At 42.2% G+C, this 12,660-nt stretch overlaps 1 protein-coding gene across 5 annotated transcripts in view; it reads right to left on the bottom strand.

Moving 5' to 3' along the window:
* Window positions 1-424: 424 nt before the first annotated feature.
* LOC147611834 (uncharacterized) overlaps window positions 425-12,660 on the bottom strand; it is a 164,028-nt gene continuing 151,792 nt past the window's right edge. For 4 of the 5 annotated variants that reach the window (XM_086783681.1, XM_086783683.1, XM_086783684.1 and 1 more), the window contains 3 exons: window positions 1,256-1,318; window positions 969-1,083; window positions 425-825 (listed from right to left, as the gene is read on the bottom strand). In XM_086783681.1, the coding sequence (XP_086639807.1) occupies window positions 973-1,083; window positions 1,256-1,318 (174 nt within the window). In that variant the 3' untranslated portion in view covers window positions 425-825; window positions 969-972. The remainder of the gene's footprint in view (window positions 826-968; window positions 1,084-1,255; window positions 1,319-12,660) is intronic. The other variant, XM_086783682.1, reaches the window with a different exon arrangement.

The following is a 12,660-nucleotide window of genomic DNA, read 5'->3' as shown; positions in this document are numbered from 1 at the left end:
AATGCAAGCAACAGCGGCCCCGGTTGGGGGTGACGGAGCGGCTGCCATGCAGTCCTCTCTGCCGAAATGAGCGTAAACCCTGAAGAACCTGATAGCTCAGCCTGCACGGGAGGGGAAAAAGGAAATTAACATGGAGGACAGAAGGGGGGGGGGGGGGCGGCGCTGTGGATGGCGCTGACAGGGGGAGGAGGGGGGCAGGAGGAGCAGGAGGTGCGAAGGGGAGAGGGGAGGCGGGCAAGGTAGGGCGGCAGGCGCGAAGGGCAGAAGAGGGGTGATAGAGGGGGGGCGGCGTAGAACAAACACAAAGGGGGGGGGGGGGGGGGGGGGCTCAGTCGCGCCGCTATCAGGCTCACTCTTGATCGAGTACAAAGTTGAAAACATGGATCTCACCCTTGTTTTCGGCTTGAAGTCTTGAAAGGGGAGCTTTAAACATCATTCTAATGGTTTTTATCAACTAAGAATGTTCTAGATCATCTTACTAAGTCATATCAGTACAATTAGATCTCATAACATGTTCACCAGTTCAAAGGAAGAAGAATTCTCTTGTAATAGCAAATGCTATAGACCCAGCTTGAATGAATTGCCAGAAGCTGGATAGAACATTTTTCAATTATAGATTACATGAAACAAAGATTTTATTTGCCTCTTCCCAATCATGAGCCTTGATCCTGATTGTTGTTGAGTACTACCCTCTTGTTGGTTCCTTCTCTCTGCTCCTGTTGCCTTGTGCACTCTGCAGTTCTTTTTTTCGCCCACTCATGTAACCTTTGGAAAACAGGAGTTTCTGGTACAGCTTATTAAGAACCTGCTAATCTCTTCTTACAGCTGATGCTCAACAATGTAAGGATCTGTTTTTTTCAAATCATTTTCCTAAAAGTTGTGAACATCTCGTCTGCACTATAATTCAATCATTACCTCTGTATATCAAGACATGTAAGCCATGCTTTGATGATCTAATGCAAGGATACAACTTTACAAGAATCTTCTTTTGTTCTTTTCCTGAATTGCCTTGACTAACTCCTCGGCCATCATATGGAAGTTTTGAGCCCCTTCTTGCATTTCTGCAGTCCTCTTGTCAATTGCCTGCAAAAAGCATGGGGAAAGAAGGTAGTCAGTGGCTTATTCCATTCGCCTGATAAAAAAGTCTAATTTTGTCCATGCCTGGAAAAATATGCGGTAAGTATACAAAACATAGAAAATGAAAATTCACTAGATTTACAAGACAAACCAATGAAAGACATGGGATGCTTATTACTTGAATCTTTTGCCTTTGCTGGAGAAGTTTGTCCCGAAGCCCAGCAGCTGCTCCTGTGACATTCTGCAATCACAAAGTATTTTTGCAGTTAGTGGCAACCTTTGTAGTACAGGAGTATGATTGTCAATTAATCTCTTTTCACAAAAACAAGGATTTCCTTTTTACTCTTACATAGCAACCTGAACATGGACCTCCACCCGTGGAACGTCCCAACCCTTGTGGTTCTCTTGCTAATCATGCAAACTGCTTGGAGCTAAGGAGTGATAATCGTTAAGAGCGTGTCCCCTCCACTCAATACATCCTAATGCAATAAATCCCTATGTAATACATCCTGCTGCGAAGGTGTTGCGTCAACATTCACAAGTGTCCCCACTATAATGGGATCTTGCATGATCATTAGGTGGATCAAGAGCCGGTGCACATCTGTCAACCCGTCCTTAGTATGTATGTGTATGTATATACCTATATATATATATACATATATGTATATACATACTTTTTTTTTTTTTGTAAAACCAGTCGAAATTGCATTATATCATAAATGTACAGAAGGGTTTGACATCCCTAGAACTTAAAAATAGCAGTAAAAAAGTTCTATGCAAGATCAGGGCAGTGCTCAAGAGAAGAGCAAATGCCCTATCTCTCAGAAACAGTAAAAGAAAAGCTGAACACAAGAAACATCCAAATCTTCCTCATGCACGGCATCATATAAGGACTGCCGCAACGAGGCTCGGAAGAACTCATAAGGGTGCTGAAGGGGTGAATTCAGATATGCATGATTTCGCTGTAGCCAGAGGGTCCATAAGGCCCAGTATCTGATCCAATGGAAGAAAAGAGAATACTGTGACAAAGAAGCTGATAACATGCCAAACATCCAGAAAAACTTGTAGAACCTGTGTGCAGGAAATCTGAGAGAGAAAAAATAGGAGATCTTGTCCAGAAGGTCTCTGGAACGAACAAGACCACAATAAATGCGGAATACTCTCAGTAGTATGATGACATCTTGGACAAAGAGGAGAAGCAATCCTTCTTTGGGCCAATTTCACTCCGACTGGAAAAATACCGACAATGCATCTCCAGAGAAAGTCTCTGTTTCAATGGCATTTTCAACTTCCATATCAATGTCAGTTTTGCTTTCCACCAAGCTAAAGACTTATCCAGATGCCAAAGAGAATTAGCATGCTGAGCAATCCATGGAGGAGGTAATATCAATCGATAAGCCTGTATAGAAGTCAATAGATGCAAAGGTTGAGAGGATAATCTTGAACTTGAAGCCTGAAGATGCCAATCTTGAAGCCTGTCTCTTGCATCCAATGTTGGAATCGGAATGAAAGGGTGTAAGAGATCTCCAATAGCTTTCCATATAGATCTATGATGCATCCCAAGATTGTATTGTTGGCATGCTGCCAGAAAAGAAAGAATTTGCCCTCTAGTATCTACTACATCGTCAATGAACCGGATGCCCAACTTCATAAGATTGTAAGCTCTGATTGGTTGTTGTACAGCAAGGGGAGAGTAAAAAACAGCACTCCAATGTATGCTTTCCATTCGAAGCGAGGAAGCTATAGAAGCAGGATGGGGAGACCATTTGATGCGAGAGAGCACTTTCTTCCAATCCTGAATCAAGGAAGTAGAAAATGAACAACCAGGGATTTTACCTTGAAATTTGCCAAGTACTACTTCCGATGGATCAACCAACCGATGACCATAAGCATTTGTGCGCATCCGACCACACAAAATTGCCAACATGATAGACCAAGGCTGCTCTTGTTGAAAAAAGGTTTTGAGCATAGTGATCTTTCTTGCCAGCACATGAAATTTGATGTTTATAATATTCAAACCACCATGCATTTTTGGCGAGCAAAGCAGGTCCATTTTGAGCAACCTTAAAGCTTTTTTATGAAGCTTAGTTTTCCAAAAAATCTCCATGGCTTGAGACATAAAAGAAGAAAGATCTCGAGATGACCAATGTAAGAGAGGAAGGTAGAATTGGACATAAGCCAGAACAATGGACTGAACAATTCGAAGCCGTACATGTAATGGCCAAGTGGAGATCTTCCAATATTCTAATTTGTCCTGAATTTTGTTTAGCACCCAAGATATTTGTTGCTTATTTCTGATTTTCCAGCCAATGGGATAGCCCAAATGTCTTACTATGCTTTCCGGATAAATAATCTGGCCAGGCCACGGGATAGCATGCCAGTAACAATGCTTGAGAGGTAAAAGTTTTGATTTCTGAAAATTAATTTTTAAACCAGCTGCCAACCCAAAATCTGAAAGAGTATCCATCAATAGACGAAGCTCCAGAGGACTGTTCTTTGGCATGAAGAATGTGCAATGAAAGGCCGTGAACCAGAAATCTGAAGCCCCTCTAACTGTCTAGTATCAACCAGACGATCCATATAAAGAAGCAAAGGATGCGAAGCAATAGCATAGAACAGAGCACTGAGAGGGCATCCCTGTCGAACTGATCGTTCTAGAGTCCAAGACTCAGACAAATGTTTCCCTATAAAGCATTGAGCAGTGGAATCTGAGTAAAGCCAATATATGACATTAACTAGCTTTGGCCCAAAACCAAGTTTAGACATGATTTGAGAAACATAATCCCACTGCACCGTATCAAATGCCTTTGCCACATCCACCTGCATGACCAAGACATCTTGAGCAGAGTATTTTGCATATTCCATTGCAATGAGAGTATTGGAGATATTATCATGTATATGCCTTCTTGGAACAAAACCATATTGCCTGGGATGAAGTCCATCATGAAGGATATCCTTTATCCGGTGTACCAGCATTTTAGCAATAAGTTTATATATAACAGGCATCAAAGTGATAGGCCTCTAGTCATCCATTGTCTCACACAGAGGTTTTTTGGGCAGAAGCTTAACCAGACCATGCTTCCAAGCTGAGGGAAGATGTTGATGCTGCCAGGCTACATTAATGAGCTTCAAGATTGGACCCTTCAATTCAGCCCGGAAGGCTACAAAAAATTCAACCGTCAAACCATCCCAGCCTGGGGATTTATGTTTACCCAAATGCTTGAGGGCTTCATCCAATTCAGTATCTGAAAAGGACATTTCCAGCATTGAAGCTTTTTGCAAAGAAACAATAGGAGAAACAAGCTCAATAAATCTGCTCCGAGCCAATGCAGCCTGAGATGTAGAAGAAGATGGTAGAGAAAAAAGAAGCCGAAAATGATCCAGACATTGTTTCTCTAGCTGCGATAAAGTCTGGGTCCAAAGACCATCCGGTTTCCTGACTCTCATGATAGATTGACTTTGTCTGTACGTGTGTAAGTTTCGAAAGAAAGATTTCGAGGAGCAGCCCTTATCTAGCATAGGTTTAACTCTAGCCCTTGTCTGCCATTTGGAAAGCTTGCGTTTATCATTAGCATCAATTATGGAAGAAGCACAAGACAATGAATTCTGTTCAGACGCAGAAAGAGACCTTTGATGGCTAATCTGTACCAAGGACTGCTTGTATGATTTTGCCCACTGGATATGCTGTCTGGTTTCTGCCATGTACCATCTTCCATATTCCTTAATGAGATTTTGAATACGATGTACGAAAGAGTTCCAAGCAAAATCCAGATCCTCCTGAGCATGAGATAACAATGGCTTACAAGCCAATCTGATCATTTGCTGGAACTTTTCATGAGAAATATATAATTGATTAACCTGCAAATGTCTGACTAAAGAGAGCTGAATATCATCCAGAGGCATACCAAAAGAAAGGTTGAGCCAAAGTGGAGTATGATCAGATAGTTGTTGAGAATAATCAGTCCACATTTGACATGTATAATCATCATATTGCTGAGCATGAATAAGATACCATCTATCAAGCCTGGCCCAATAATTTGTAAAAGCATTATGATGATATGTGAATCCCAAAACCGAAGGGTGAGTTGCTGTCCATAAATTTGCAGTATGAAGTGATGAAGTCATATGTTCCCATCGCTGGATTTCAGAAGGAAGCATATGGGATTTATGTGTGGTATTGTCCTTCCAGTGAGGAGAATTATTAAAATCACCACAAAGTAGAGCATTTGAAGACCAAGGATATTGGTTTATGGAGTCCCACATTTGAGCTCTGGAAGCTGAAATTTGAGAGGCATACAAGGAGCCTATTTCAAAAATCTCTCCATTGATCATGCATTGGATAATCATCCATCGGCCACAAAGATCATTATATGCTACACAGGGCTGCAGATCATGTCTGGCTAAAATGCACAGCCCAGATAAATGTCCAGATCCTGCATAAAATATATCATAGCCTGAAAAGAACCCATGCTGGCCAGCAAAAGAATGCTGATTATGCTCTTGTAGACACACAACATCTGGATGAGTATTATTTATATAATGCCATAGGAGCCTTCATTTATGCTGATTGCAGAGGCCCTGTATATTATAATAAAAACATTTAAGAGAAGTACGCATGAAAATATGTACAAGAGATGAGCAGTCCTTAAAGAGAAAGAGAGGCATCAAGCCTCTGCCATTGCCACAGGGTCTTGCTGACCCTCAGAATCCAATTCCCTGACTAAATCATCTTCTTCACAAAGTGGAATACCCTTCTTAACTGCATTGACCCATGCCTTTGAGATGGGGCTGTCTGAGGAGGTAGAAGGTTGACCAGGAGATGGAGCAGAAGCATCCCAATTGCGAGATTGGAGAGGTCTTTGTTTGAGGGACACCGTCTTCTTTGCATTCTGCCAACCCTCGTGAGAAGATGAATTATTTTCCACTAGCTTGCTTTTTCCTTTATCCTTGTTTTGAGCTGAATTGGCCTGGTTCCCTGTATTAACTGAAGGCTTTGCTCCTTTAGCTTCAGTCTTTTCCACATAAGTCTTTTGACCTCCTTTATTAGATGGCGGAGGAATGGCAGCTGGAGGAGGCGGATGAAGGATTGAGGGACACTCAGAAGCCAGATGCCCGAACTTGTGACAAGAGAAACAAGCTCCAGCAAAAATGCCCCATTTCAAAGTGAAATATTTCTTTCCCAAATTAACACCCTCAATCTCAACTGCAATAGAAGAGGGGGTTGGTCTATCAGTATCCCATAAGATGCAAAAACGATTTTTGTTACCTGTGGGACGAGGGGGACAGATCACTTGTCCCAATGTCATCGCTAAGCCTGGAAGCTCTGTTCTCATGTAATCTGGGAAATCAACGACTTCAACCCATACTGGGTAGTGATGTTTGATAAGATTCTGATAATCCTTATTAGGAGACCAAGGCATGATGTGCACCATTTGACGACCAAAAAATAAAGGGGACATTTCCAGCATCTTTTGTTTTGTCAATGCATCCAAGAGATGAACTTCATAAAATCCTCTGGAGGCAAAATAGACTCCTTCTACATAGCATCCACCTAGGAGAGAATTCACCCATTGTCCCACATCATTAGCCGAGGGTGTTTTACCTCGAAAAAAGATGATGACTGCAGTTTGAGAGAGCTTCTTCAGAGGATGCACAAGAGAAGGCAACTTCATCTTGTAGGTGAGTTCCGGAGCAGGTAGTATCCATTCTCTTCTACTTTGTTGAAAATCCTCATTCAACATATCAAACACATAGGAAGCATCTTCAGATGAAGGAGCTGTGGGGGGCAGAGTTTCCCTTAATTGTCTTTTAGGTTCAGGGGAAAGAGCTCTCTTGACATAAAACTTGCTTGTTTCTGCCATCTAGACTATTCGATTTAGCAGAAGGGCACAGATCAGAAAAAAGGGGACAGCTCTATGGAAAACTATCTTACACAGAAGGGAAAAAACAGTGACCTGTTGAAGGTGCGCACACACACACACACAGACAGTCCTATACACGTACACAGGTCGCAGAAGATAGGAAAAGGAGCAGAATTGACGATGAGAAGACAGCTCAACTGGGAACAAGAGAAGGGAGCCAAGAGAGCTGCAGGGCCGACACAGTCCAGGAAGGAGCCCGACACCACACACACACACACACACACACACCAATATACATACACATACATATATATGTATGTGTATGTGTATGTACATACACACATCAGAAATCAAAACTCTTACCTCTCAAGCATTGTGACTGGCATGCTATCCTGTGGCCCGGCCAGATTATTTACCCAGAAGACATAGTAAGACATTTGGGTTATCCCATTGGCTGGAAAATCAGAAATAAGCAGCAAATATCTTGGGTACTAAACAAAATTCAGGACAAATTAGAATATTGGAAGATCTCCACTTGGCCATTGCACGTACGGCTTCGAATTGTTCAGTCCATTGTTCTAGCTTATGTCTAGTTCTACCTTCCTCTATTACATTGGTCATCTCGAGATCTTTCTTCTTTTATGTCTCAAGCCATGGAGATTTTTTGGAAAACTAAGTTTCATGAAAAAGCTTTAAGGTTGCTGAAAATGGACCTGCTTTGCTCACCAAAAATGCATGGCGGTTTGAATATTATAGACATCAAATTTCATGTGTTGGCAAGAAAGATCACTATGCTCAAAACCTTTTTTCAACAAGAGCAGCCTTGGTCTATCATGTTGGCAATTTTGTGTGGTCAGATGCGCACAAATGTTTATGGTCGTTGGCTAGTTGATCCATCGGAAGTAGTACTTGGCAAATTTCAAGGTAAAATCCCTGGTTGTCCATTTTCTACTTCCTTGATTCAGGATTGGAAGAAAGTGCTCTCTCGCATCAAATGGTCTCCCCATCCTGCTTCTATAGCTTCCTCGCTTCGAATGGAAAGCCTACATTGGAGTGCTGTTTTTTACTCTCCCCTTGCTGTACAACAACCAATCAGAGCTTACAATCTTATGAAGTTGGGCATACGGTTCATTGACGACGTGGTAGATACTCAAGGGCAAATTCTCTCTTTTCCGGCAGCATGCCAACAATACAATCTTGGGATGCATCATAGATCTATATGGAAAGCTATGGCACATCTCTTACACCCTTTCATTCCGATTCCAACATTGGATGTAAGAGACAGGCTTCAAGATTGGCATCTTCAGTCTTCAAGTTCAAGATTATCCTCTCAGCCTTTGCATCTATTGACTTCCATACAGGCTTATCGATTGATATTACCTCCTCCATGGATTGCTCATCATGCTAATTCTCTTTGGCATCTGAATAAGTCTTTAGCTTGGCGGAAAGGAAAACTGACATTGATATGGAAGTTGAAAATGCCATTGAAGCAGAGACTCTTTCTTTGGAGATGCATTGTTGGTATTTTTCCAGTGGGAGTGAAATTGGCTCAAAGAAGGATTGCCTCTCCTCTTTGTTGAAGATGTCATCATACTACTGAGAGTATTCCGCATTTATTGTGGTCTTGTTCATATTCTAGAGACCTTTTGGACAAGATCTCCTATTTTTTATCTCTCAGATTTCCTACACACAGGTTCTACAGGTTTTTCTGGATGTTTGGCACGTTATCAGCTTCTTTGTCACAGTATTCTCTTTTCTTCCATTGGATCAGATACTGGGCCTTATGGACCCTCTGGCTACAGCGAAATCATGCATATCTGAATTCACCCCTTCAGCACCCTTATGAGTTCTTCCGGAGCCTCATTGCGGCAGTCCTTATATGATGCCTTACATGAGGAAGATTTGAATGTTTCTTGTGTTCAGCTTTTCTTTTACTGTTTCTGACGGATAGGGCATAGGCTCTTTTCTTGAGCACTGCCTTGATGTAAAATGGATGTTTTATAATATAGTTTCTTCGTTTCACAAAAAGAAAAGTATGTTCACACACACACACACACACACACACACACACACACACACACACATATATATATACATACATATATATGTATGTACATACACATACTACAGTAAAAGGTAACCCTATAATCACTTCCCGCTCATACTACAGTTCTAGATCATAGTGCCTTCATGGTATGTAACTTCAACATGTTGGTCTTTGATTTCAATGATCTTATACAAATGTATGGATCGATATCGGGGAAGACAATGCACATCCTTTTTGACCACAACTTCACTGAAGCCAAATCTGTGTAGAAGTTGAGAGTGGAGACGCAGCCAAAGTGATCATGTTTACCGTGTGAACCTGGCAACGGGGCATGGATAGATTTGGGACCGTGTTGCCGATTAGGAGCAAGATTCTTCATGAATGTCATGACTATCCTACAACAGGTCATCTAGCTCTGCAATGGATTTACGATTTAGAAAATGGACGTTTTATTGGCCTAAAATAAAGGCAGAAGTCCAGGACTATGTGGTCATAGTTGTCATCAAACGCGTTTGAAACGAGTTTCAAAGCTCTCATTTTTTTAATGAATAAAAAACGTGCCCTACATTAAAATTGTACCTGCGAAGTACAATATCTTTTCGTTTGCTGCGCTGTCTTCATATGTACCTTCACGCTTGGCTTTTCCTTGAGAGTTGTGCCCTGGTTCAGCTGTGGGACTTGTGTGGCCCACTATTCAGGTTGGTTTCTTCCAATTTTTATGATTTTGTGCAATTTGTTTGTAAATTTCAGATTCTGAAATTTGGGCTTCTGAAATTTTTGCATCAGCTTGCCCAAATCTGTCCCCTTTTTTGGCAAAATGTCGAGGGAAAGAGATACTGTGTGGAGCAATGTAATCCCTGTTGGCAGATATGGGGGTTCAGGCACGGAAAAATGGAAATGCAAGCATTGTGACAAAGTATCAAGTGGTTCTACAGTCAAGATAAAGGCCCATTTCTCGGGATTGAAGGGGAAAGGGATTGGTCCATGTCCTAGAGTCCATGCAGATTTGAAAGCCTCTCTTTAGCCATGGAAGAGAGAACATGAGGCTATGCAAGGAATTGGGGGTGGTAGTGATGATACCCAGGATGATTCAGAGGATGAAAGCAAAAGGGCCAGGATGGAAGAGGTTCCCAATATGAAGAGTCAGGTTGATTTGCCAGTTCCAACACCATTGGTGCTGGGTCTAGCTCCACCCCTAGAGCCCACAGGTCTTCCTTGCCCACCGAGCCTACTTTGAAGAGGGCAATCCTCAAAGCAAGGTTTCAGAAGCAAGCTGTCGTTGAGGCTACCCATGAGATAACAAAGTTATTTATTCAATGCACTTTGTCATTTCACATTTTGTGTACCCCATTCTGGAAGAAGGCCACGAGAGCTATTAGCCGCATTGGGTATGAGTGGCAGGGCCCATCTTATGAGTCTTTATGCTCCACACACTTAAAAAATGAGAAAACTAGTGTGCAATTAGAGATGGAGCCTCTGAACGAAACTTGGCAAAAGTATGGTTGTACAATTTTATGTGATGGCTGGACAGTTATGTGCAAGAGGAATGTCTACAACATCTTAGTGTCCTCTTGTAAGGGCACAATGTTCTTGCGTGCCATTGATGCTTGAGTTCCAGGGACAGTTGTGACAAGCACTTTCATTTGGGGACATTTGCGCCTGGCTTTATTGGAGATTGGCCCTCAAAATGTGGTACAAGTGATCACAGACAATGGATCAAATTGTGTCTATGGGCAGAATGTTGGATGAGTTCCCACACATTGTGTGGACTCCATGTGCAGCCCATAGCTTGGACCTCTTGATAGAGGATGTCGCCAAGGTGGGGTGGATTTCCACCATCTTCAACACATCTTGGAGCTTGGTAAAGTTCGTCACCAAGAGACCAAAGGTCCTTGCCATGTATCGTGCCCATTGTGATTTGGAGCTACTAAAGCCCTCAAAGACCAGGTTTGCTTACATGTTTATTGTGGTTGAGAGGCTAGTGAGAGTCCAATCGGGACTACTCCCCACAGTTGTCACATGAGTGGATGGCATGGGAGGATCGGGAGAAACCCAAGGCATTGGCTTTTGTGCGCACAGTCATGCGAGAGAGTTGGTGGGATGAAGCCAAGGCACTTGTGAAGGCAACTAACTCAGCCCATTTATAGTGTTCACCGCATAATAGATATGGAGGGCAGCACCCTTGGACTCTTATATGAGTTCATGGACTGCATTGGAGAGGCACTTGACCACAACACTGTGCTACCAGCTCTACGAGGTATAGATATGCTGCTTGCTTTGTTCAATTTATTTCGTACATGGTGCCATGTGGTGCTCATTGCTACTTATAATTGACTTTGATAGGGTCCAGGACATCAGAGAGGTTCGGAACTGTAGATGGGATTGGTTTCACAAACCAATCCATGCGGTTGCCCATATACTGCACCCTCTTTGGCGGAATGAGGAGCAGTATAACAATGAGGAGTTGGAAGCAGGAGTACATCCAGAGATGGACAGGAGGTGACCTTGCACTCTTGAGGCAACTTGAGGACGAGCTTCTAGTGTTTCGCAATGGGAGTTTTACTTTTGGGAGAGAAATTGCAAAACTGAGAGAGAGAGAGCTTCGGCTAGTCTCCTGGTGGGAAAAATATGGGACACACACTCCTACTCTGGTAAGTACTTTACTACTTTGTGAACACTGAAGCGGAAGTTCCAAAGTAGTTTATCTAAAGTTTCTAAATACTACTTGGTAACTTACAAAGTTTTATGTCCTCTTCATGACAACGCCTTGCATTGCGGATTCTCTCACAGGATTGTAGCTCCGGTCCTTGTGAGAGGAATTGGAGCACATGGGCCCTCTTCCATACAAAGAAGAGGAACGGATTGTCCATTGCTCAGCTAGAACGTTTGGTCTTTTGCCATTGCAACCTCCGTCTACTTGAGACGCGAGGCAATCCCATCAAGCCGTGCCAGGTGAATGTCGACAAGATCGGCATTGAGAAAGTGAAGGACATTCCAGACATTCCTGCAGAGGAGCGAGACATCTATGCCATGCTTTACGAGGAGTTGTTGGCACCAACTCGTGTGACACGAACATAGTCATTGGTGGATGGAGCTTCTACGAGAGCTGCAGCTTTCGAGGCTGATATTGAGGCATCATCTCCTTCTGATGTAGATTCATAGTCATCAGAGGAGGGAGATGATATTGTTGCTGATGATGATGATGATGATGATGATGATGATGATGAGTCTTGACTATTAAGGCTTTATACTATTTAATGCCTCTAGTCTAGACTCTAGCTTCACTCTTTTTGACTCTTTTTACACTCCATGGTTTTTGTATTGGTCTTTTTAGTTTTTGTTGATAGTTTCCAGTTGGACATCTTACTTATTATGATTCATGAGACATTTGTATTGGAGTCTTTTGGACTTAGGGCCATTTGAGTCTTGAGAGCACTTTTGTGATATTGCGTGGCAAGTCTTATGATCTATGATCTATGTCATTTATCATCTATCCTTTTAATTGATTTTCTCTCTTCTCAAGTTTTAACAATCATTGGTCACTCAATGTTCACTTGCAGCTTGCAGGCAGCAAGCAGTAGTAAGTACTATAAGTAGGCTGCAGGAATCAAGATACATGATGATAATACATCATACTATTTTTGTTTTAAACATTTATCCATACTTTGTTGGTTG

The sequence above is a fragment of the Cibotium barometz genome, chromosome 46 (genome assembly GCF_041138505.1).
Source record: "Cibotium barometz isolate CiBa-2024 chromosome 46, ASM4113850v1, whole genome shotgun sequence".
In the NCBI taxonomy this organism is placed as follows: Eukaryota; Viridiplantae; Streptophyta; class Polypodiopsida; order Cyatheales; family Cibotiaceae; genus Cibotium; species Cibotium barometz.
The sequence above is the reverse complement of the archived record's forward strand: the minus strand, read 5'-3'. Positions and strand labels throughout refer to the sequence as shown.